At 31.4% G+C, this 26395-nt stretch overlaps 1 protein-coding gene across 2 annotated transcripts in view; it reads left to right on the forward strand.

Moving 5' to 3' along the window:
* Positions 1–24984, forward strand: part of LOC118189815 (5' exonuclease Apollo-like) — a 41145-nt gene extending 16161 nt beyond the window's left edge. For both annotated transcript variants that reach the window (XM_035360488.2, XM_035360489.2), the window contains exon 3: positions 9481–24984. In XM_035360488.2, the coding sequence (XP_035216379.1) occupies positions 9481–10638 (1158 nt within the window). In that variant the 3' untranslated portion in view covers positions 10639–24984. The remainder of the gene's footprint in view (positions 1–9480) is intronic.
* Positions 24985–26395: the final 1411 nt, after the last annotated feature.

Raw genomic sequence — 26395 nt, forward strand, 5'->3', positions numbered from 1 at the left:
AGTGGAATATTTTCATTGCAGCAATCTTAGCATCAAGAAAAGTGTTCGATAATGGGTATGAAATGCAACTTTATTTGAAAAGTAAATAACTGTGATTCAGTGTGAAAAACCAAGAAAAAGGATTTGAGTTTTTTTTTTTAAATATGCCATACCTGTAACTTGTATGTATTCGTTATCTAACTAAATAAAGAACAATCTTTCCTCTCCCCCAACTTCTACTGGAATTACTGGTGGAAGTTTTGCAAATTCTGTATCAACTTTGATGGCCAATGGGATTTCATAACTGGTTGTTTTATCTTTGTATGTTTAAGATCTAAGAAACACTTAATCTTTAATATCTAAAATCCATATTTTTGCCAAAATTCTTAATACTTTTAAATGCAAACGTTTGATATTCAAGCTGATAATAAATAAGATGATTCTTTTCATAAATTTAGATCAGAAATTTCTTGTATTCATTTGACTATTGTGAATTATTTTTTATATGCTGAACTGTCCAGAATTTTCATATATCTTACATTCAGCATTTCCCAAACTTTTTTGATAATTGAGCTCTTACTGTATATATACATGGTACAAAAGGAAATAAATATACAGAGCTAATGCATAGAATTAAATATAGAGGAGGAGTGTGTCATGTACTCCTCTGACCGAGAAATTATGTTATAGATGTGCTTGGAGCAAGCTGCATGCTGTTTGAAACGACTGAGTAGGCAGTAGCGCAGTATGACATGACTGAACCAATCTTATGTGTAGTTATATAACTATGAATATTTTTAACCCATAGTGATTGGTTTATGGAAGCTGATTTTTTAAGGTAGTATCTTGATGCTTGTGGGTAGTCAAATTCCAGAGTAGTCGGCTGTTTTTTTTCCACACCACATACATCAAGATCTGTTTTGCTGTACCAGAAGCTATGCAAGTAGGCAGTGAACAGACCATGTTCACAAAAGTATTGAGTCACTGACACACAACTGCTTCATAGCACTGTTTGGGAAAAAACTATTGCATTTTGCAACCCATGGTGGGTGTAAGTCATCTCTGTTGCCACTTTGAGCATGTGACCCTGATAGGTCTGCTGAAGATGAGGTCTCTTCATTGTAAATATCTGTTGCTTGTTTTTTTATTTTCTTATGATGTCAGCTGGCTCATTTCCAGTAATTTAAATGTGGGTCGGAACTCAGCGTGAACAAGACAGTTGGGAGGAGTTCACAAAATTAAACGGCAAGTAATGTGTACTAGTGGACTTGTACTGTTGTATGTGCTTGATACAGTTTTAGATACTCACATTCACTTGTAATTGTCATTTTATAAAAAATGACTGATACTGTACAGATTTTTACTTCTGTATTTTTCTAGTATATAATTTGTAGGTAAAGTATGTGATACTACAAAACCTTAACTTGCAAGATGTTTATGTGATATACAGTACAAAGTCCGAAATCCTTACTTGTTGGGACTTTGGCAATTCCAGATTTGAGATTTTTCCGGATATTAGATTATCAGTTTAAATCTAGTAAGATGGCATGTAGAAATTATAAAATTAAAATATGAAATCGTGACTTATGAAATAATGAAGTATTTATGATCTAAAGGGTATTAAAATTTACAAAAAAAAGTTGCTTAATATTTGTTTGTTTACCGTATTAAGCATTTCTTTCAATGTAAGTTGTTTAAGTTGCTTCATTTTTTGCACTAATACTTTCTCTTTAATTCTGTAGACAGACATAATCTTGAAGTCCTGTAACTGCTGTTTCGAGAATTCCAACTAACTTGTCGATCGAAATTTTCTTGTTTTCAGTAACTTCTCTGTTTTTTCCTTTCACTATTGGTAGTGGTATTTTCTGAATCTAGAACCATACTACAGATTTTGCCATTCATTAATGATTTATGAGAAGCATTGTCATCACAATGAAAAACTTCCTTTTATAGTATCTTCATTTATTACCGCTTCTCCACATTTATTTACAAAATCAGTAAAATCCTAGGAGAGACCACATCCTTGGCGACAAACTGGGAAAGTGCAGAATCACCCACTGCTTAGCGTGCTTCTCAAAATCGCCAACTTGAAAATAATAAGTCAAAGAATTGCACAAACTCGGTATACATGTACACATCGACCTATTTTTACTTTAAAAAAATTATCAGAGAATTGCACACTCTCTTGACTTTGTCCATGTACATATCGATATGCGCCATATAAGTGGGCATGCCAAGGGTGTGGGCTGTGCTGGGATCCAACCACAAAATCCATTAATTGGAAAATTTCACCTTTGTTTTGCGATATCCGAAAACTTTTAAAATTAGCGGCTATCATCATCAAATTTAGCTATCCTTCGCTATACATCACAAGCTTGGCGACTAACAACAAGTTGTTCGTTCAATTTTATCTTGCTTCAATCACGCCCTGAGACAATTAAGCCTGAATTATATTAGTTTAGTTATTTATTATATTTACGTCTACTTCTTGCACATGCTTTTATCAGAGTTCTGAATAAATAAATTCTCACATATACTAAATGTAATCTTTGGGTCTATGGGTATCATCAACAGAATCTATTTTTAGCATATGGAAAGAAATTTTTGGTAAATTTTTCTTCCTCAACATTTTTTAGCGCATTTAACTTAAATCTGTAATCATTGCCAAGTGTAATGTCAACATAAAAGGGTACCATACTCATTTATTATTCAATTACTAACATAAAAAATTGCTTAGGCATTGCTACATGAGTCATTACTCAAGTTGTCATGCTTTGATAAACATGCGATGCGATGATGAAAGGAAAGTATAATAAATAATTATTCGCCAGGTTGGCATCAGATCAATGATGTATCTATGTGAAATGTTTCGGTTTGAGGTGAGTGCCAAAGCGGATACGCAGCAACAGAGCCAAATTACTGATCATACAAATTTATGCTAAAATGATTACTTCTTCAATAACAAGGTATTTTATTTAGTATTGAAGTGAAATAAAGAATCGGGACTCTCCAGATGTTTTATTATACGCAAAGGGGGAAATTGAATGCACATGTGTGAAGCCTACGAAAAAAAACGTTGTTGGTGGTTTTGAGGTATTTTAGATCATTCCGTATAATGGACGTCCAGATTTTGGACTTTGTAATTGGAAGCATGTTTAGTTAACAATCGGAAGATCCAGAGTTTCAATTTAGGTGAAGGCATAGTTGATTGTTTTACTGTTACTGCTCAAAAATTCTAAAATTGCTCTGTAATGGCACTTGAACTAAAAGGTGGTGGGATTCTCATTGCCAGTATTTGATGATTGGGTTTCCAGTAATCCTTAAAACTGTCCAGTAATCCTTAAACGGAGATTATCATGATGTCCAGTAATCCTTAAACGGAGATCATCATGATGTTTAGTAATCCTTAAACGGAGATTAAAGAATGAGAGAACAACTGTTCTCTCATTCTTTACTATATGTCTTCATGGTGTACTAGAAAGCATATCTGGCTAGCACTTGGAAGGTCCGAAGTTCGAATTTGGCGAGGGCTTTGTTCATTTTCCTTGTTTCTTGCTCCTGTAAATACCAATGATTCTGCAAACTAATTAAGAATTGTAAATATCTGCATTAAATAAAATAACCTAACAATGTTGATAAAAGGTATACAGATGATGAAAATTTCCCAAACCAGTTGTAAGACATTGGTCTCAAATTGACAGTTCAGTCAATTAGCTAGGCTGTATTCGAACACAGAAGGCTCACAGAACAATTTTACATGGCCCATTTCAATTACGTATTTGTTAGAAATATGGTGCTTATGTAGAGAATTTAAGATATGGATTGAGCTTATGTGATTGCTACTGGAGGGAAGAGAGAGAGAGAGAATGACTAGGTTGAGATTTTGTCGCTGTATGCTTATATGCCAGGCCATGTGATTGGGCTACCTGCGGGAATTCTTCATGTCAGTGTGATCAGTAAATTTAGTTCTTCAACCAACAATTTGTGGCTCTTCAGTATTGTAGTGTTTTTGATATTTTTTCTATTAACTTAGTGTTTCTCGTATACAGTTTCCTTGATTCAGTTATTTTGGTTTCATTGATTCACAGCTGTTTTGGACAATTCATATTATTGTACAGAGGGACTGGGCTCAGAAATGTGTATATGTACGCATGTATGTATGGATGAATGTGTTCATGTCTATATGTATATATGTGCATCTATACATACACATGTGCATACATACATTTCTGAATCCGGTCCCAATAACAGAAGAGTACCTAAAAGTCTGTAATTTGTAAGGAGATTTCATTTTTTCAGCAATTTTTTTTGGAAGATAATTGTCCTTTTTGCTTCATGTTTTTTAATAATTTAAACAGTAAGTAGTTTTCAATAACTTATGTTTGTGAATAGTTCAGATTCAAGAGGTTTTATGTTTTTGGAAATATACACACTATAGTTTGACACTAAAATAACTATTAAAATATGAAGCAAATGGCAAAATCTGGTAAAATGAAAAAGAGTGAAAAAATAGTAAAAAAAAAAAAAAAAAAAAAAAAAAAAAAAAAAAAAAAAAAAAAAAATCCATTGGTAATAGACATTCTCTATTCTGTGCCAACTTAATGAAGGTGTGGGGGGGGGAGGACAATGCATGACATACCTTGATTATTGTTCATTTTCCTAAATTACATAAGGTTAATCCTTACATTCAGAAATGTGATTGGTAATTTGTGATTGTATGCTTGTGTATTTCTGACTTTAATAAGATGGCATAGAGTTGATAATTTCTCTGATTGACTTAAAAAAAATCCCAGAATTGCACAAAAATGGCATTGCGCACACTCTTGACTTTATCCATGTACACTGATAAAGTCCTAGCTAGTAACCTTTATCGCCTTATCAAGATGTCGCCAAACTACCTGTTACCATATTCCAAAGATTAGCCAAAGTTCCTTTTTCTTTTTTCTTATGTCATATAGAGTTGACTTTCCAATGCCATACTCCTCGCATAATTTTGAGATGGATTGTAGATCCTTTGGCAGCTCCAGAATTGGAAACTCTTTTCGATATAATCAAAAGTTCAAGCTTAGTTTTTATAAAATTGCCATAATAATAGCAGTCTGCAAAAAATAATAAGCTGGATCAAATTAGAAGATTAGGGAGTAGCACAGTCTGCTACATTCACTGAAATGCTTTAGAATTAGTAAAGATAATTTTAGCCTAGTTTAATAGCGTCCGTTGTGCATTATTGTCTGTGTATCATAAGATTGGCGATGAAAGCCAAGTTGTTTTGCTAAATTTTGTCTTGCTTCTATTGTGTACTGAATTAAGCCTGAATTGTATTAGTTTAGTTATTTACTGTACCTACGTTTATTTCTTGCATATGCTTAAAACTAATCCGAGTCCTGAATAAATAAACTCCCACATATACTTAAGGCTTTATCTACGGCCGGCGCTAGATACTGCCTGGTGCAGTCTGCACGGGTCCTAAATTCTGCTACAAAGTGCCTTTCGAAGTTCTAAATTTTCACAGCGCCTAAACTTTGGATCCCAGTGCTTTCCCTAAATCATAATAAACTTCTCATCCCTTAATTCTGCCACTCGGTGCTTCCTCAAATTCCAAAAATTTCATCTTCCCTAAATTCTGCCATCCGGTGTGGACATATTCTGATTCTAGGTTTATGGTGAATAACATATCAGTTATTCTTAATTAAAATAGCACTAAATGTAATCTTTTAGCCTATGAGTTTCATTAACAAAGTCTATTTTTAGCATATGAAAAGAAATTTTTGTTGAATTTTTCCTCGTCAACATTTCTTAGAGCATTTAAAAATCTATAATCATCGCCAAGTGTAATGTTAGCATAAAAGGTTGCCATACTCTTGTTATTCAATTCCTAATAAAAAAAAAATTAGACATCGCTGCATGAGTTATTACTGAAGCTGTCATGTATTGATAAACATGCGGTGATGAAAGCAAAATATAATAAATAGTGACTCACCAGGTCAGCATCTTGGGTTTGAGATGTATGCCAAGCAGGTACTCAGCTACAGAGCCAAATTATTAATCTCATAAATTTATGCTTACATAATTGCTTTTTCCATAATGAGGTATTTTATTTAGTGCGTAAGTGAAATTAAAAATCGGAATTTTTAAGTGAAAATCTCTACATGTTTTATTATGGAAAGAAAAATGAAATACGCATGCATAAAGCATATGAAAAAAAAATGTTTGTGGCTTTGAGGTCCGGATGTTAGATTATTCCGGATAATGGACGTCCGGATTTCGGACTTTGTACTAATAATTTTTTTCTCCCCCCCTTTTTTGCATTTTAGCATGCTTTAAATCCTCAGATTTTTTCATATAGTTCATATTCTGGTGCTTATTTTACTGTAAGTTTTGAGCAATCAAAAAAGTCTGATGTTTGAAGTACTTAATAAACATTCTTTTATATCATTTTGTTTTAATTTTAAAGTTTATATTTATGCTGCTACTTTTAACACATATAATTTTTTCAATATCTTTATTCACTTTTATATCAATTAACTTTGGCTTTTAATTTATATATAAAATACATGTTTTGTTACCCCATATTTTCCATTAAACACTTGCCTCCTTTTCAAGTTTCTCAATCCCAATGGGCTGCTGATGAAGCGATGTTGTCTTATATTTTTATCTCCTGCAAAAGTAAAAAGGGGCAGGTTAATTCTATATTTCCTTTTCAAAGTTAAAAAGTGGACTGCATTTTGTAATGAATATTTTTAAAGTACACTGCTGGCCTTAAAATTGCAATACCAGGAAGGAATGATCTGACAAACATCAAGAAGGAAGAAAAGGTATTGATATGCAAATGATTAGTATTTCAGCACATTTAGATGATGCAGGAGGTAGAAATGACATCTGAAACACTGCATAAAAGAAAAGTTATGTAGTGGATTTCTCATTCGGAAAGTGCTTTTTAAGGTTGGAGTTTTCTCAGAATATCATGTTATGCCTCGAATAGGAAGAGGAAATGCTTACTAGCAAGTTTCAAAATTCGATAGAGGCAGGATCGTTTCCTATCGAAAGTGTAGATTATTCGTGATATCGTCAGTTGCACTGGTCGACATCCAACCACTGTCGTGCGAATATCGAATCATTGGATTTCTGAGAGTCATACTGAATGGCATGCAGGGTCTCAATGCCCACCCGTGATTAACGCGAGAGAGGACAGACATATTGTGAGGTCAGTTCTGCAAAACCGTACGACCACATCATGGATCATTAGTCAGGAAATGGGCATATTTGCAGCATGCCCGATATCCACTCGTATAGTGCATCAATGTTTGCAGCAGCATGAGCTATCAGCAGGGCGACCATTACTTTGGCTTCCCTTGACAATGCAGCTTAGAGAGAGATGGTAACTCTAGTGCACCGAACAACAAAGCTGAATACAGGAGTGGCACAATGTTGTCTTTCCAGATGAGTCCCTGTTCTATGTGCAGTATTCTGATGGCCGTATACGAGGCTGGAGACCCTGAGGAGACTGCATGTCACCTGCTTGCATTCGATATTGGCATAGGGGCTTTGCACCTAGTATGATGGTTTGGGCAGCTAGTGGGTACACGTCATGCACATCTCTAGTTCGGATCGACAGTAAGTTGAACATAGATCGATACATTTCTAACATCTTACGTCCAGTATTTGTGCCCTATCTTGAAGCCTGACAGACGCCATCTTCCAATAAAATAATGCAAGCCACATGTTGCATGTCATGTTCTGACCTTCCCCGATACACAGGGTATTCAATTGCTGTCCTAGCCTGCACGGTCTCCAGATCTGTTATAGGTCTCCAGCTAATACAGTTGATGAAGTGTGTTATAGGCTTGAAGCAGAATGGAATGTATTTCCTTTTTCTCTCATCCAAGCCTAGTTCGGCTCCATGCCTAACTGGGTAAGGGTCGTTTTAGCTGCCAGAGGTGGCAGCTGTTTCTACTAATTTCACATCCCTGTAAATTCCAAAACTGTTTACAAAATTTAATCATTTTATCTTCATGCTGTACTGTTTACGCACAAGAAATATCTTTTTTATATTTGCTTTCCTCCATGGTTCATTTTAAAGCCCAGCAGTGTAATATTTATTGTGTAATCCTGTAAATTTCTTATGCTGATTTTTATATTATATAATGTGCAATATCATAGTTATTAAAATATAAAAGTTGAAATATCACTTGTTTTTCAATGAATGGTAGTTTATACAAAAGTTACAGTACTGCATTTAATTATATATTTAAATTGAAATAGATTATTTAATGTGCATAATTTAATTCTATAGGCATTAAATAGGTGTAAGGTTTACTGGAAAGTTTTGATATGCATGCAGATGTTAATTTGAGACATATGTGACTGTCTCTTTTTTATCACTGCATTTATAAACATCTGCTCTTCTAAATTAATTGAAACAAAAGTATCTTGTGTCATTATTGAGATGAGATCATGTAAAAATGGCTACCAATAAAGTTAATTTGCGACACTGTATTTTGTACAAATTGCAACAAGGAAGAAATTTGAAGAAGTGCATTGAAATTTAGTGACAGTTTTTGGTGGAGATGAAGTTTCAGACAGAACATGCAAGTAATGGTTAAACAAATTTGAAGCAGGGGTTTCACTCATGATGGAGCTAGATCCTTTTTTGACAACATCAGAGGTTGCAGAAAAGCTTAATTCAGCTCAACAAATTATTCCAGATCATTTTTAGAAAGGAGGATTGGCCTATAAATATTCTAGATGAGTGTCTTAAGAGTTAAGTGAGAAAAATTTATATGATTAAGTCATCATATACACAGAAATGATTTTTTTTGGGACCGAATGGTAACTAAAGCTGAAAAGTAGATTACCAGTGGAAACATCATTAGAAAAAGAGCATACTGTGAGCCCAGAGGACCTGCTCCTTTCACTTCTAAATCTAGTTTGTGCCTGAATAAGAGAATGGGATATTAGGAGCTTTTGAAACCTAAGAGATACTGTCGGCAAATAGACGATTTAAACAAAGCAGTCAAAGAAAAGAAGCTAGCGATATTCAATTAGGAAGCACATCATTCTGCATCATGATAATGCCAGACCACGTGATGCTTTGGTGATTTGTTAGAAAATCTTCGAGCTAGGCTGGGAAGTTCAGCTGCACCCACTATACTGCTCAGACCTAGCACTCTCCCATTATTACTTCTCTCCTTTCAAAAATTTTTGAAGCGAAAGAAGTTCGAAACTGAAGTACATGTCAGCCAAGCACTATTTGAGTTCTTTGTTTCTAAGGATAAGACATTTTTCAAAAATGGTATCTACAAGTTGCTATCATGCTGACAAGAGGTCATAAGTAACAATGGAAATTATATTATGCAATAAATATTATTAAAAGTATGAAAAATGTATTTTTTTTCACTTTCCAAACAGACAGAATTTTCCAGTAGATCTTACATTTTGCAATACTGCATGTATTATATTGGTATAAATCTTATATTGTATAAATTCTTAATCTTTTTTCAGATTAAACCATCTTTGGTAAAAAGTTTAGAAATTGGAGAAGATCATCTCATACCATTAGACATAGATAATCAGGAAATGGTGACAATAACTCTTTTTGATGCTAACCATTGCCCTGGCTCAGTCATGTTTTTATTTAGTGGATATTTTGGTGATATTCTCTACACTGGTGACTTTAGGTACAAACCTGAAATATTTGGTGCCTTTCAATTACCTCCAATTGACGTACTTTATTTAGATAATACATACTGTTCACCCAAATGTTTTTTCCCGACAAGAGAAGATGTCATTGAAAAAATTCTTTCACAGGTCCATGATTGTCTAGTCAAAAATGATCGTATTTTTCTAGGTTTGGATAATTTAGGCAAAGAAGATTTACTTTTAGCAATAGCAAAAGAGAGAAATTGTAAGATATGGGTTAATCCAAATAGAAAGGAAGTTATGAGCATAATAGGGTTTCCTGATATTTTTACATCTGATAAATCAGAAACAAAGATTTTTGTAGTACCGACTAATCAGATAAGCATAAGAAACATGGTGGAGTGGAATAAAGAAATGAAAACTCATGCTATTCTGGCAACAGCAAGGTTTTGTGGCTTTAACTTTAAACCATTTTCTGCACAATCTGATATTCATGTTATACCATATTCTAATCATTCATCATATCTTGAATTAAAGAAATTCATCAAGGAAGTGAAACCAGCTTCTGTAATTCCAATTGTTGGTAAACATGTAAAGGGTATTTTTGGAACAGATATATCTGATAGAGCAGATATGAAAGTTTTCCAAGAATTCCTTCGTGAGTCAACAGCATCAGAATGTGTAATTCCAGCATCTGTGAAGAGGACTATGAGTCTTTGTGAACTTAATAATAATGCTTGTAGACCACTGAAAAAACGTAAAATAGCAAGAAAAATGACATGGAGGAGACCTCTTTCTGTAGGCATCAGGTATATTGTGAGTGAGGATTCAGGAACTGATTCTGATCCTGATGCAATTCATATAGAAGGAGAAAAGACATTAATTTCTTGCAATGAAGGGGTATCTGAATTTAGTTCTTCCGAAATTTCTGAAAATTATGATTCTGAAGAATCAGATTCTGATTGGGAGGTTACACTTGTGACAGGCAAAGGTTCCCAAAAAGTTCCTCTCGTGAAATGAGATAGTTTATTTTATGTATCGTGTGTTATATTGAATGTTATATATAACTTAAAACAGAATTCTATTTTACATGAAATTGAAATTATATTTTAAAATATGAGGATTTAATATTACTTGGTTCTTATTAGTCATGGTCTAGGATAACTGATTTTAAATTATTAAATATGATGCTTTATATTAAAATGGTATCTTCTATCTAGCTGTAGCATCTCAGAACAAGACTGTTTCATTGAAATCATTGCTTCATTTCACCATCAACAATTCATAGTTATATTTCAGGTACTTTGGCAAAAAGTTAATTTTCTGCAATTTAGTATTAGTAACTTTTAATCATTTTAAAATGAAATATTTCCTTTTTTAAACAGTTTTTGTGATTTGGGTGAAGTTTTTTTAATAAAAATAAGTTATTAAATTAAAACCATTAATCATTTTAAAAACAATACACTTTAATTTTTTACAAGAGAAAACTAGAAATTTGATGCATTTGTTGGAATTATTAAAAATAATTAATGATCTTGTTTTTATATACATAAAAATTTAATTAAAAATTTTTTTATATTGAACATTTATGTATTTAAAAGATGCCATTATAATTGATTTGGCTTCATTTTCTAGATGTAATATACTAAATTATTTTTGGAATGTTTCTTTTATCTAATATTATATTTTGAAGGCAGCAAATACACTTGAGTAGACCTATATATCTTAAAAGATAGTTAAGAGCATTATAACAAATGGTCATCATAATGAAAATGAATATAATATATAGTTGTATCAGCTGAATGTAATAAAATTATACAGGAAAGGTCACTTTAAAGAATGTCAGCTGTAATTCTGTATATTGATGAAGCATTTTTATGATAGATCAATAGTTACGTTCCAGCTAATAAATTTGTTTCTACTGTATTTTTTCAAAATACTTCCTGTAGTTAGCTTATTGTAATTCTTATGATTTTTCTTTATTTATGAAATATATATTATATTTGATTTTTGTTCTTAAGAACAGCTACTATTATACTGGTGTTTGAGTAGGTGGTTTATCAGATAGATGTTTACAGTGTCTAAAATATTTTGTTATCAATCAAGTTATACACTGCATATTTAAGTAACCAAGACACTGAAGATCATTTTAATGAAATTTTGTGTAATATTTCAGACTAGGTAAGATAATGCTTATGGGCGACTTGCACTAAAATCGGGTTCCAGAGAATTTGAGTGTAAAGTAAAGGATAAATGTAATGGGAATATATCTAAATACATTAGGCTTCATTCCAATATTTTCATTTAGTATGAAAAAGACTATTAAAAGTCACTTTTATTAAAGTGACTTTTTCCGAATTATATTAATGTTTAAGAAAAGAAAGTTACTTCATTAAAAATGATATATCTGTTTCTTATTGCCTTTTTTATCCATGTTATAATAAAACTGCAGAACTTTCTCAAAGGCAGCAAATATCTTTCTTTCAGAGTTGTTTTAAAAAAAATATATAAGAACCTATTCACTACTTCACCACTTCTTTAGCATTGAGTTTTATTTTTCTGTGCCCTCTTCTGATTTTGTTTGGCTAACTAGTTAAATGTCCATTGAAAGCTTTGCAACGTGATTCTCAAAGATTTCATTTATATTTTGAAATTCACAACTTTTAATTTTAGTTCCATTCATTATGTGACTGTAGAGTAGCTATGGCTTTTATTTTTAAGAATCGAATAATTAAACCTTTCATCTTGTTGTTGTCTAGTAAAAGATTGTCAATTCACTTATATGATGTTTTGCTTTCATTGTATTATATATTTGTTTGTTTAATTTGACTCTAGTTTAAAACTTCAGTATTACAGACATATTATCATATATATTTTAACCCTTTAACGGTTTGACCCGTATTTTCTCGTTCTTTTATGCACGTCTCTTAACGGTTCGTTACGGATTATTGTTAGTTTAAATGTACCCTCGAAAATGGACAGTCCTGTGTTTTTGTATTATTGAAAAAACACTCCAAAAACGACTAGCCCATATTTTTGTATGTCTTCCAACCCCCAATGCCTAAGGGGACAAGGATCCATGCAATCCTGATGACAATGGGTAATGGCTGTCATTAGCATGGGGAGAAATCCTCTTGATGTTTTGGGATAAAGGCCTTACACTGACTCTAAAGAAACAAATTTATTACCAGTTACAAAGTGGATGCATATATAAAGGGATTTAAAAATTTCCATTTTAGAGCAGTTATTGAAAAAAAAAAAATAGAATTTTACAAAAATGAAACAAAATGAATTTACAAAATGAACATTTACCTATATACCTTTTACAAAATGAACATTTACCTATAAGAGCATTAATGAATTAAAACAAGAAAAATAAAAGTAATAAATGCAAACATAAAAGTCTGAAAATGCAAATCTTTCAGATTTTACATTACGTTTTTTTAACGGTTTGTGGGTTACCTTTATTTTTAAATATCGTGTTCTTCGCACTTAAACCATAAAACTTCAGTTAAACAGCAATACTGCAAAATAAATTTTAAATGAGCATATCTTTAGGATTTCTGATACACAGTCTCGCCCGTTGGAGATAATTTTTTTATATTATTATTTTCATACAGTGTTGCCTTTGCTCGCTTTGAAATCGTTGAGTTTCTTAATAAAATATTCATTGAAGTTTTACGAAATATGAGACAGATAATAAAACAAATTCCAAATCTCAGCTTCGAGATGCCCATATTTGGGTGGAAATGTACGTTATTCAAAATTGGATGGGTCTAGGTACCATTGTTTTATCACAATGCAAAAAACATACATATATTTATGCAGATTATTCATTATTTAATTTCAAGGCAGATAGCCCTCGAGTGCTTTGCCGTAATCTAATAAACCAAAATCATTATTTAATTTCTTTAAATAAAATACAGGGCTGTAATATTTGGTAGCAACGGTTTGAAAAGTGAACTGAGTTTTCAACGCAAAATGCCAAAATGAAGTTAATAGATCTTCTCGGCTAACGCCCTTTATTCAAAAAATAATGTATCGTGTAATTTAATGGGAATACGAGATTAAATAATTCTCTTTAAAAAATTCTTCTATAAATTTATATCACGAATAATAAAAACGTGATAAATTTATAAATCTTATATGTCTGACAATGCGGTTCAATTATTTGATTTCATAATTTAAGAACCTATCATTCTTCTTATGAAACTGTACAGGAATTTAGCAAAGAGGCTATTAAGTAATCTCTTATTACCATTAATCTATGCGACAAATTATTATTATTATTATTACTTTTGGTTCAGTCTTTTACTTCTAAGCATCCTTTTGCCTCAAATAATTGAGAAGATATATAAATTTAAAACAAAATTCGCCGCAAAATCAGAATTAGGTATGAATTTCATGCAAATTTTATTTCAAAAGCTATTTTACGCTCTGTAAAATGATGCAAACTTAAAAATTTTGAGATTTTTAGTTTATTCTTTAAATGGAAATATGTGCAAAAAATTTCTTCGACATTAAATTTTAAAAACTTTAAATCGAATTATTATCATCCGTAAATGGTGTGTGTACAAAATTTGAATTCAATAGCTTATCGAGAAATAGTTAAAAAATCGACGACGAGCTTTTGATTAAACACCGTGAATGAACTGAATACAATTTTTGGAACAGCTCTATTTTTAAGTACTTTGGAAAGATCGGTAAGTTGTTGAATATAACATAACCATTGTTTTTATAACATTCTTGGCATTATGAAACGTATAAGTGACATTCATAAACGATTCCCGACAGTTCTGGTCATTTGTCAAAGTGGCTGCTTTTGAAAATATTGTGAAGCTCATTCGATGTGCTCCACTATGATAGTCATTATCGATATTTAATTAAGTTTTATTTCTATACAGAAATACTGGTAAAATTAAGAGGTCAAATATTTAATTATTTGAGTTATATAACTACTTATACTGTCTCAAGAAATTTTGAGTCATTTTGTAAAAATAATCTTTTCTTTAAAATTCCTGTTCCCCCCTGCCTCCTATGCTTCATGACTTTATTACTATTCTGATGAATGGAAGGTTTGTAGAGACATTACATTTTTTTTAACAGCAAGAGACATGAAAAATGAGCAATGCCCTACCCGGGACACAAACCACGGACTTCTCGAATGCGCGCCAAGCGTACTGACACCACGAAGGCATGCTAAAAGGTGGGAGGAAATACCGTATATACTTCCCCTTTTAAAGGGCGACTGGGGATTAGGGGACCGAATCGCCAAATCCCTGCGGCGGAGAATCATCATCCACCACCTTTTTTGGTTTGGGCGCCACTATAGAAACATTATGGTTTTTTCGAAGCAGGACATATGAAGTAGGATCAGTGCCTTCGCCGGGACTCGAACCACGGACCTCTCGAATACACGCCGAGCGTGCTGACCATTACACCACGAAGGTATGCTAAGAATGCGGGAGAAAATACCTTATGGGTTATGAAAACCAAAAGTTGAGTAGGTAGTTAGAAATCTACCTAATAAATGCTCTACAAATACAACTTTTAATATTTTAGCAGAATTTTTCGGAAACGTATTTTTATACATTGTTGTAGAAATCGACACAATTTGATGCCGATTTAGAGGAGGGGTTGTTTATGAGCATATTAAAAATGCTTTTCCTGCTCAAAATGTTAACTACTTTAAAATAATAATTCATAATCGCACTGAATCTGATGTTTATAATTTTTTTTCCCTGAGATTTCTTTAAAAAGAAAAAATTACAATTGTGTTTAATGCAGAAAATTTAATGGAGTTGGCATCTGCGCAAGAGGATGGAAACTATCAGGGAGGACGTTGTAAGGGAAACTAGATTTCCTTCACACTGAACATAGAAAACTTTCACTGAACAAGCGTGTTCACCAGGATTTGAACTTATGTAGAATTACCAGAACTCAGCGGTTTTAGCGCTTGGCCACTGGGGCCCGCAGACCGATTAAAAATCTTGTTTAGAAACCTTTCATCTTGATTTAGTGTGACAGGTGCCATAGTTTGAAGGTTAGGATTACTTGAATACAGCAAAACACACGAGAACTATCTGCTTTTAAGAAAAGAGATGCCTTCGTAGAGGACTTTTTAACGAGAAAAGTCTCATATTCATGTTATACATAGGAAAAAACATGGAAAAATACCATTCAGCCATCGTATTCGTTCGTCAGGGTGTAAATCTAAGTTGAACTACCAGTATTTACCGGCCACTGATATGGCCGTAGTTTAATAGGGGAAATAACTGTTGGACTGTAAGACATCTAAATTAAGAAATAAAAAAAATTCACTTCGTAGGTAATCTTAAATCCAAATTAAGTTTTTTATTATAATTATGAAAGAGTTCAACTCATTTGTTAATTTTCAGATTGTTAAAATTAGTGTAGCTTTAATGAACAATTATTTAGACCTGTTACAGGAAACAAATACATCAAAAGTTTCCTTTAAAATATCAGAATTATTAAAAAAACTTTTGTAATTTATAAACGAGAAAACGTATTTAACCAGATTTTACATGTGTGAAAAAATAATGAACTTTGATCTCCCCTAGTAGAGGCATTTGTAATTATATTTCTAGTTCCAAATTCAAAGTGAGAAATCTAGTTGCCTGAAGCCAGAGAACACTATCGATTCTTGGCTTCTATTTTCAGCGACGAAATAGATCAACTGCATGGAATTTTATGATTTTTCTCAACATGTAAACTAAATGCGTGTAAGTGTTTCTTAGAAAGCTTATCGGAAGTATAATATCTCTATCTTGATAGATAGATATCGTATGCTTTAGTAAAGTTAGCAAATCTAAACACAGGGACTAAAATGTATGTTATTCGACTATGTTAGAGTAAGGCCGACTTACTCAAACATAGTTTGAGGCCTTACTCTAACATAGTCGAATAGTGAAATCACTCTACATCACCCTCTTTTACTTACTTTTATACTTTTATCTCAAAATTATATATTGCATCCATAAAAATTTGTCTAAATGAATGTTATTTGGATTCGAAAACCATTTTATGCTTAAATACATCTTCCCAGATGTTTGTCTTTTACTCACTGAGAGTCAATGCTTCTTGAAGATGTCAATTCATGAATGAAAAATTATTTCTTGCTTTTCCGGATTCTTCTAACCGTTCCCACAAAGGCCGAACCTTTGGGCAAAAACAGCCCTCCTATGATGTTAATTCCTTAGTAAAAGAGAAAGCACTGAATAGGGGAAAGTAGTAGAAATCTTGACTTTCCTTTTCACTCAAAATTCAAGCATTCCCAAAATCTACTATAAAAGATATACTGTCTAAGGTATAAAATTTTTGTGTAATGAAATTATAAAATTCAATATATATATATATATATATATATATACATTCTAATATATACATATGCTAAAATAGGAATGCATATATATATCACTGATTATGTATATATATCGTTGATGACATATATATATCATATGACATATATTAAACCATTAGACACACTCACACACATACATAATCAGATATATTACAGATATAGAATCACATAGTATCTGTAAGTGAAAGAAGAAAATAAATCCTACTGGTGAAAGATTGCTGAAGAAATTCAAAGCATAATGAAAGTTTCTTTTATCTTGGAATCAAAGAACTTTTTTATCGCTTTAGTTTTTGGGAGACTATTAGATTAAAATGTAATAAATAAATAAATATATGGAAGAAAAAGGAAAAATAGAACAAACAATCAAATCCATTTTCAGCATTAAAACCAATTTTAAATGCGACAGTATATTTTTCTGCCAATACGAAAACTTAAGAAAATAGACAGAAATCTGCATTGTTTCACCTATCAATGTACGGCAAATGGAAAAACGATACGAGAAAAAGTAAATTTGAAAAATTTGTGAAAGCGGAATAATTTTGAATGCTGCACAAACAGAAAAATACCACGCAGAGACATTGGACTTTTTTCGAAGCAAAAAATGCGAAAATTCAGCAGTGCCCTCATTATGCTTCTAATAAGGAGGTCTTCCAAATTCTAGCTGGAAGGACTTCCATCAATACGGATATACAACTGATGATTCTAAAATTTTATTATCATTAAGACTGGAAAAATACACGATTTAATTCATTTTCATACATTTAAAAAGAAGTTAAAATTTTCAGAGAGTTACTATAAAATATTTATTAGAATGTCAAATTTAAGCATTTCAATTATTTATATAATAAAGGATAAATTTGATATTTATATAATAAAGAAAAATCGTTGATAATATCACTCTAATTTTAGTGGAGATATTTTAAGAAATAAATAAGTGAAAGCTGGAGGAAGAAAAACTGGTTCAAGTTATATGTTTATCTTAAAAGTAATGAGAGAAAAACTATGTTAAAAGAAAAGGCACACATACCGAAATTGTTTCCTGTACTGCTGACAAATTGTTATATGACATGCATACTATAATTTTCATGAATAATTGATTGCTACTGGATTAATACAGGCATAGCATATTTCTATGGACTGATTTGCTGTAATTCCTAATTTGATTTTTACGTACTTTTATATTTAGGACACTAATTACATCACATTGAAGATTACTCAAGATTACACTGAAGACTGTACTAACTTTAACAAGCACAGTATCTGAGTGTTCACATTTCTGTTTATAACTGCAATAAGAACAAGTTTTCTGGTCAATACATTGGCTGTAGGGAAGATTTTGTGATTTTTTCCATGTGAACTAGTTTTCTTTATAAATTCCTCTAAGTCTTTCGTTAAGTACATAGTATGAAGTTGCTACATTAAACATTAGTAAGTGTTTACATGGGTAAACATTTTAAAAGTGACTAGCGTAAAGAAAGATTATTTAAATTATGTTTTAAAAATGCAAATTCAGAACACTGAAAACCAAACAGTAAACCTTATAAGACTAATTTAATAATCTTTGGTTTGGTTTAAAATACCTGAAAACTTTACTTAAAAAATGTTGAAATTTACAATGTTCATTCCCAACAAACTGTTATTCTGCCATATTCATCGATTGCTTTAATCAAAATCTAAAATTATTTAACGTAAAATGTAATTATTCGAAAATTATGTAAAATGAGAATTTTTTCCCACTCTATCTGTAGCTTACAATGGCCAGAAAAAAAGATAGCACTAGATAGTGAGTATTTCTATAATGAAAAAACTCTATTGACTAGAAATAGTCTTTGGAGACATTAGTGTCAGTTAGCCTGCGGAGGTCAGGTTCCCTTTGTTTTCTTTTCCCAGGAGGCAGAGGTAGAAAGGACTCTTCCCGATTATTATTACTTTTAGCAAAGACTTTTACAATTATCTATTCAATCCTTGCTAATCAGACAAATTTGGGAAGAAAGGGAAAGTTGTAGCCGTCTGGTTATCGGGAATCCTTTTATTTCAGAACAGTGCATCGGCAACTATTGTGATGAATTTTGTGAGAAAAGAAAGTATGAAGCATTTATTTCGCAATGGAAAACTAATTATATCTTTGGCCCCACTCAATCTAGTGAATCAATGAGAAATCCTTTATTTACTGACGCTATAGTGTAAAAAATCTGAGCAGTCAAAATTGGACCTCTGTTCTAAAACTAAACAAGGTAGTTTATAGTCTTTCCTAGCATAAGCAAAACTTCTCAATTGATAATGGATAGCGATTCTGAAGTGGAAAGTTTGATTGAAAATTCAGACTTTGAATTAAGTTCTTCGTCAGACAGCAAATCGGGTGAAGATTCATTAGCAATGGTACGAAACTGGTGCAGAATAGATGACTCAGCTATGCAGCCTGCACCTCCAAATTTTCCATTTACCGGAAGTCCTGGTGTTTCAGTCTTCATCGCTCAGTTATTGGATCCCTTATGCTATTTCAGTTTGTTTTTTATGACAGAAGTTATTTCTTATATTGTTAAAGAAACCAACAGGTATGCATCGCAGTACTTTGAGTCAGCGGAACTAACACCTGGATCGAGATCCCTTTCATGGGAAGATACAAATGAACGTGAAATGAGCATCTTTCTTGCTCTACTGTTACTACAAGGCATAGTACAAAAACCTGTTGAAAGATGTTTTTGGTCAAAAAGGCCCATTCTTGATACTCCTTTCTTCGGAAAGATTATGACCGAAAAAGATTTTCACTAATAATGAAATTTCTGCATTTTGAAGACAATTCTACATTAAAGGAAAAAAATTATCCCTATCCCAAACTGAAAAAAATTCATACTCTGCATGAAATGATAATTTCAAATTTCAAAACTGTGTACATTCCTGAGAAAGATATTAGTATCAATGAGTCCCTAATAGCATACAAAGGATTATAAGGTTGGAAGCAGTTCATTCCTTCTAAAAGAGCAAGATTTGGAATTAAATTGTTTCAGCTATGTGAGGCAGAAAGTGGATACATATGGAACTCTATAATTTATACAGGAAAAGGTACTACGTTCCATAAAGACTATGACCATTATGAATTGTCTGTTAAAAGCGTTATGACACTTATTCATGATTTATTAGGCAAAGGCTATTTCCTTATGAAAGATAATTTTTATACTTCGCCAGAACTTGCGGAACTGTTAATTAATCAAAAAACTGATATTTGCAGAACTCTGCGGGATTCCAGGAAAAGTTTACCCCATGCGATTAAATTACAAAAAGTGAAAAAAGAGGAAGTAATTGCCTTTCAGAAAGGCAAAATATGTGTATTGAAGTGGAAGGATAAAAAGCCTTTATGCATGTTGTCAACTGTGCATAATAATGAAATGATTGAAACAGCAAAAGGAAAAAATTATATATTAAAACCATCCACAGTTGTAGAGTACAACGAAAAAATGGGCGGCGTTGATAAAGCAGACCAGTGTCTGTCTTACTATCTAGTTATGTGAAGTAGGCAGAGAAAGTATTATAAAAAAATGTTTCGGTATTTTTTAAATCAGGCTGTCTGGAATGCATACATAATTTACAAGAAAAAGTGTAATGAACTGACACATTTGGAGTTTCGCTTATGCCTGATTGAACGAATAATTGAAGAAAATGCAAAAGTTCTACATGAACAACCAAGAAATAGAGCCTTAAAGTTTACAGAAAATGTCGTTCGTTTGACAGGACAGCATTTCCCATCGTATATTCCAGGTCTTAAAAGGTGTAGTCGTATGTGTGCGGTATGCATCACCCAAAAAAAAAAAAAAAAAAAAAAGACAGTGGAAAAAGTATCTGAAGAGAAACAAAATTTCAGTGTGACGAATGTAACATCGGACTTTGCGCCTCTCCATGTTTTAAATTATATCATACAGTTTCAGAACTTTAAACTTTTAGGGTTTCTTTGTCTTTCTTATTATTTCTTTGTGCGAAGTAAAGGAAGCATTCTAATTGCAAAAAAATTCGGGTATCATACTTCAACGGAAACATCCATTTTGACCGCTCCGGAGTCCATTTGTAGGACTTTTATGTGTGGCATCTTTGTACGTGCGAAAGGAATAAAGGGTATTTTTTCCAAGATGGATTACAAAATGGACTTAAAATGAATTCAAAAAGGATTTTTTTTGTGATGTATTTAGATGCGCAAGTATCTCACATAATTCAAAAACTATTAGCCATAGAACGTTGAAATTGTCTATGCTCTAACATCCAGTTAAGCACATTTTCTTATTGCGATCGGCTGTACCAAATATATATATGTACTCAACCAATTATATGGCTCAGTTTAAATATTAGTAAATTGTGTATTTTTTGCTTTAAAGGTAATTGAATTATGTTGTTCTTATGTTTCAGTTAAGGTTTTCATTCATCTAATTAATCCTAATACTAGTTCAATTATATAATATCTAAATCCAATTATAAATTATGTTATTACAGTAAGAAATTTCATTTACCAAAATTAGCAAGTATGAAATGTTAAAAGGCATTCGCATTAACGTAGAAATCCTATTTTGCATTAACGTATTTAGAAAGTGTGTAATGTATTTTGTCGAAAATATGGTTTTTAAAAATTTGATATTTTAGTAAAAATTTGAATGCTGCTATTGAACTGAATATTGTTTTCTTCATAAAATGTCATTTATATTTTTATTGTAATGTTTGTTTCTTAAAATCATGATTTCAAAAAAGATTATTATCTTTTTCTGGAACATACTCAATTATTACAATGAGAAACTTGAATCCTTTACCAGAATCAACACATATGTGTTAAAATGCTTTGAATAATATCGATTTAAATTAATGTGTAAATAACATTTTGCTCCAACATATTTGGAAAAACTCATAATTTTGTAAGAAATCTGTTTTTAAAAAGTCGATGTTTTTGTAAAGATCATATGAGGTAACATAATTGGATGTATTTTTATCTTCCATAAAATATCATTTAGATTTTTATTTCAATATTTGTGTCTTCTTAAAACCATGTTTTCATAATTCCTTATTGCAGTAAAAAATTTACTTACTCAAAACCAGCAAGTATCAAATGTTAAAATCTTAGATTTTTTTTTTTTTTTATTGCAATGCTGGTTTTTTCTTAAAATCATATTTTCAAGATTCCTTGTTAAGTGAAAGATTTTCTTTGCCAAAATCAGCAAATATCAAATGTTGAAATGCATTTGAATAACCTCCATTTGAATTAATGTGTAAATACCATTTTACCTTAATATACTTAGAAAGTGTATAATGTATTTTTTCTAATTTTTTTAAAACTTGATGCTTTAGTAAGTCTGAATAATGTCACCGAATCAAATACACTTCGTTTTCATAAAATATTATTTAGATTTTTATTTATGTTTCTTTCTTTTTAAAATCATAATTTTAAGATTTTTTATTTTCCTTTATCAAAATCGGCAAGTATCAACTTTTAGAATGTATTTTTATAATTTGTGCTTTGGTTGATGTATTAATATTTTATGTTAAAGTATTATGTGCATAAATCGGAACGTGCTTAGTTATCTGTACGGGCTTTCGCATGTTTGATGCCTTAGTAAGGTTACTGAATCAAGAAATAATTTTCCTTTCATAAAGTATCATTTAAATGTTTATTATAATGCTTATTTCTTCTTTGAATCATGTTTGAAGGATTCCTTTTCATAGTCATAATTTTTCCTTTAACAACATCATCAAGTACCATATGTTAAAATGTAATTGAATAACTTCCACTCGAATGAATAACATTTTGCATTAACGCATTTGGAACATGCATAATTTATAGTTTTGACGGAAAGAAGACTTTTGAAAATGGATGCTTTAAATAATGATTTAGTGAGGTTATTGAATGGGATATATTTTTGTCTTTATAAAATTTTGTATAGGTATTTAATGCAATGTTTCTTCCTTTTTATGTATTGGGGTTTTAAGACTCTTTATTTTCTATACTAAATCAATAAGCATCAGCTGTTTGAATAAGTTTTAATAATATGTATTGTATTTAGTGTGTAAATAATATTTTATATTAACATATTTGGTTATGTGAATTATAATGTTATTGGAACAGGCTTTTGAATATTCTATGCTTTAACAGTGATTGTATAAAATTACGAAATCAAAGGTTCCCTTGGACTTCCTAAAATTTCATTGAGAATGTTATTCCAGTGTTTGCTTCTTTTAGAATCAGAATATTAAAAATAATTTCTAGAGAAATTTTTGTATAAAAAGATGTTCAGTTTGGTTTTTAAAAATATTTTAAATTATAGAAAGCTTTGTGAAACACAATCAGGGCTGGATTAAGATCTTTAAAGGCGTTTAAGTGCTTAGAAGATTGTGTTGTCCTCCATATGTTTACGCCAGTTTTCATCATTCTTTCTCTCTCCCGGTTTTGGTTTAGCTACACCATGTATTCCATGGTAAAACTGACAAAACTTTTGGCACTTCCTTCCCTGAATACGTAAGAACCTTTCTGTGATACTTCCTTTCCTAAATGACCTTGTGGTATTCCATTTCCTAATGCCTTCCTTTCCTAGATACCCTAAGTTGCTGAATGATTAAGTCAGTTCTAAGCACAGTCTTAGCTTATCATGCTATAAGGTATTTCTCCCGTCTTCTTAGCATCCCTTCTTAGTGTGGTTGTCTGCACGCGCATGTTCCAGAGGTCAGTGGTTCGAATCCCGGCAAGGGTGTTGCTCATTTTTCACTTCTTCTGCTTCGAAATAACCTAATGTCTCTACAATGCAAGCGATTAAAAGCAGTCGACTGACAAATAGTTATTTTAGTAGTTCGAAAACATACGCATGAAATTTAGCGACAGTAAATTTCTGGAAATGGTGATGCTAACAAGGTGACTTTGGTTTCTATATAAAAGACCTTGTAAAGTTTTATTTAAAAAAAGGTTGTATAGTTCTGTGATATTAAAGGTAGCCAGAAAAATGAGTTAATATATATATTTCTAAGTCCCACCTTATATTACATATTTATCTCCCATTATGTCCTTACTTAGCTTCGGAGAGATGTATGAAAATATGGGTAATTTATCTATATAAACACTATAATTATGAATTTTATAGTTACGTACTAAAAGGAGAAGATAAAAATTTGTATTTAATCTGTCATTATCTGCATCAAAGGTCCAAATGTTGTAAGTTTTTGTGATAAGAAGTAGTTGAAAAATGTGAAGCTCGCGACAAAGGGAAGGGATGCTTTCGTGAAGGCCTTTGTAAGGGAAACTGTCTCGTAATCGCACTACATATAAAGATAACCATGACTATTGTTGATTTGTAGAAGCAACTCAAAGACTTTTCTCTTTTTATATCAAAATATAAGCGTTAAAAAAAGTCGTTGTGAAATACTTTCTGATTTTATGTGTATATATAAATATTTTTTTCAGATTATGCAGTTCTAAAAGTTTCAGTAATACAATTTAATTTTATTCATTTAGATTACTGCTAAAGAACCAGAAATTCTAGTTATGTAATGACTTTTTTAACGTGATATTTAGTTCTGCAGTGAGTAGCATTATGTATCACATTAATGCGTCTGTATGTAAATAAACGTTAATTTTAGTAATGAAAAGTGAATTTTCAGGTGCTGAAGTTTATGATAAGAATTTTGAATTAATGAATTACCTTAGCATGAGTTGTATGAAACTCATAAAATTCTTGCCACATAATTTTGCTAAAGCTTGCTAGAAATTTTGCTGTAATCTCTTATAAACTTCGGCCCTTCGAAATGAGGTCCTTATTATATAGGATTCTGATTCCGATCGTAGAGTTAAAACTTTCTTTCAAATTTGTTCAAAGAAAAGAAAATTACTGCTATTTGTTCATTTCTTATCCATGCAGTTTATGAAATTGTTCTTGCTTAAAAGAATCTATCACATGCCCCCCACCAAATGAGATAAAAAAAACTGTTTGTTCTGTTGCATTAACAATAAACCATTTGGAAAATTGTGTTGGATTTTTTTTTTCGAAATCATGAAATTCATTATGCATCTAAATTTACTACAATATTAGTTGCCAGCATTAAAATTACTAATCTTAATGAACACGAATACACTAGAAATATTTTACACGAAAGCGGAAGCCACTAGCTGTTTTTAAAAGCAGAAGCGCAATTAAGAGAAAAAGGAAAAAAAGAATGGTAAGGAAGGAAAAAAAATCGTAATTCGCGAGAGTTTCACATTGCTAAATCTTGTTTTAAAACAAATACCAAAGAAAGAAAATATTATCTTTCTTCAAATATAAAAGGAAGAAATATGAAATTTACGTACTTAAAATTTTAGCGAGTCAATACTAATATTCAATATTTTTCAAACATCAGAACCACTATACACAACTTCAAGAAAAGTGCATGCTAGTACATGCTAGAAAATTTTGCTAATATAAAAAGCTTATGGATTCCAAAATGTTTGTTAGATTAGTATGATAAATTCAATTTCTGGCTTTCTATGATTCAAAAGCATTAAAATATCAGGCTTTTAAATAAGACAGAAGAAATCATTAAAACAGGCAAGAAAAATGGAATTATATAAAGTTTTGAAAAGTTGTTCCAATCACACCATTATTATATCTGTACATACAGATATATACAGATCAATGTTATTCCTTGAGATAAAGCAGAATTATGAGATTATTTTCCTTGATTAAACGTTAGAATATTACGTTATAGTATTTAGATGCAAATACAGTTATTATTTAAAAAATAAAAATTTCCTTTCAGTGGAAGCAAAAACTTATAATTTTCATTCAAATATGTATATCAGCACAAAATAGAACGAGTCTTGTGACTCAAGAAATAATGCAAGAATTAAAATACAGTCAAAAGTCGTTAATCCGGACTCGTCGGGACTTCGGCGATTCCGGATTATCGATTTTTCCGGATTATAGATCATCAGTTTAAATCTCGTAAGATGGCATGCAGAAATTCCAAAATTAAAAATATGAAACCGTAATTTATGAAATAAAGAACAATTATGATCTAAAGGGTATCAAAATTTGCAAAAAGAAAAAGCTTAATATTTATTTGTTTACTTTATGAAACATTTCTTTCAATGTAAGTTGTTTAAGTTTTGCTTCGTTTCATGTGATAATACTTTCTCTTTAATTCTATTAAACAGACATAATTTCTTGTTCAGTTACAAAGTTCCGCCGTTCAAGTCCTATAATTGCTGTGTCAAGAACACCGACTAATTTGTCAATCGAAATTTTTTTGTTTTCAATAACCTCTGTCACTTTTCTTCGCTATCGGAAGCGAATTATAATGACGAGGAACTTGTTTTAAATCATATCAAAGACGGAGCATATCGAGATGAAATACTACATTTGGTAAGGAATTATAAGCCAAATAAAATAAAAACATCTG

This window comes from Stegodyphus dumicola, chromosome 3 (assembly GCF_044657685.1).
Source record: "Stegodyphus dumicola isolate Sdum_Otavi_A_Nest chromosome 3, ASM4465768v1".
Lineage (NCBI taxonomy): Eukaryota > Metazoa > Arthropoda > Arachnida > Araneae > Eresidae > Stegodyphus > Stegodyphus dumicola.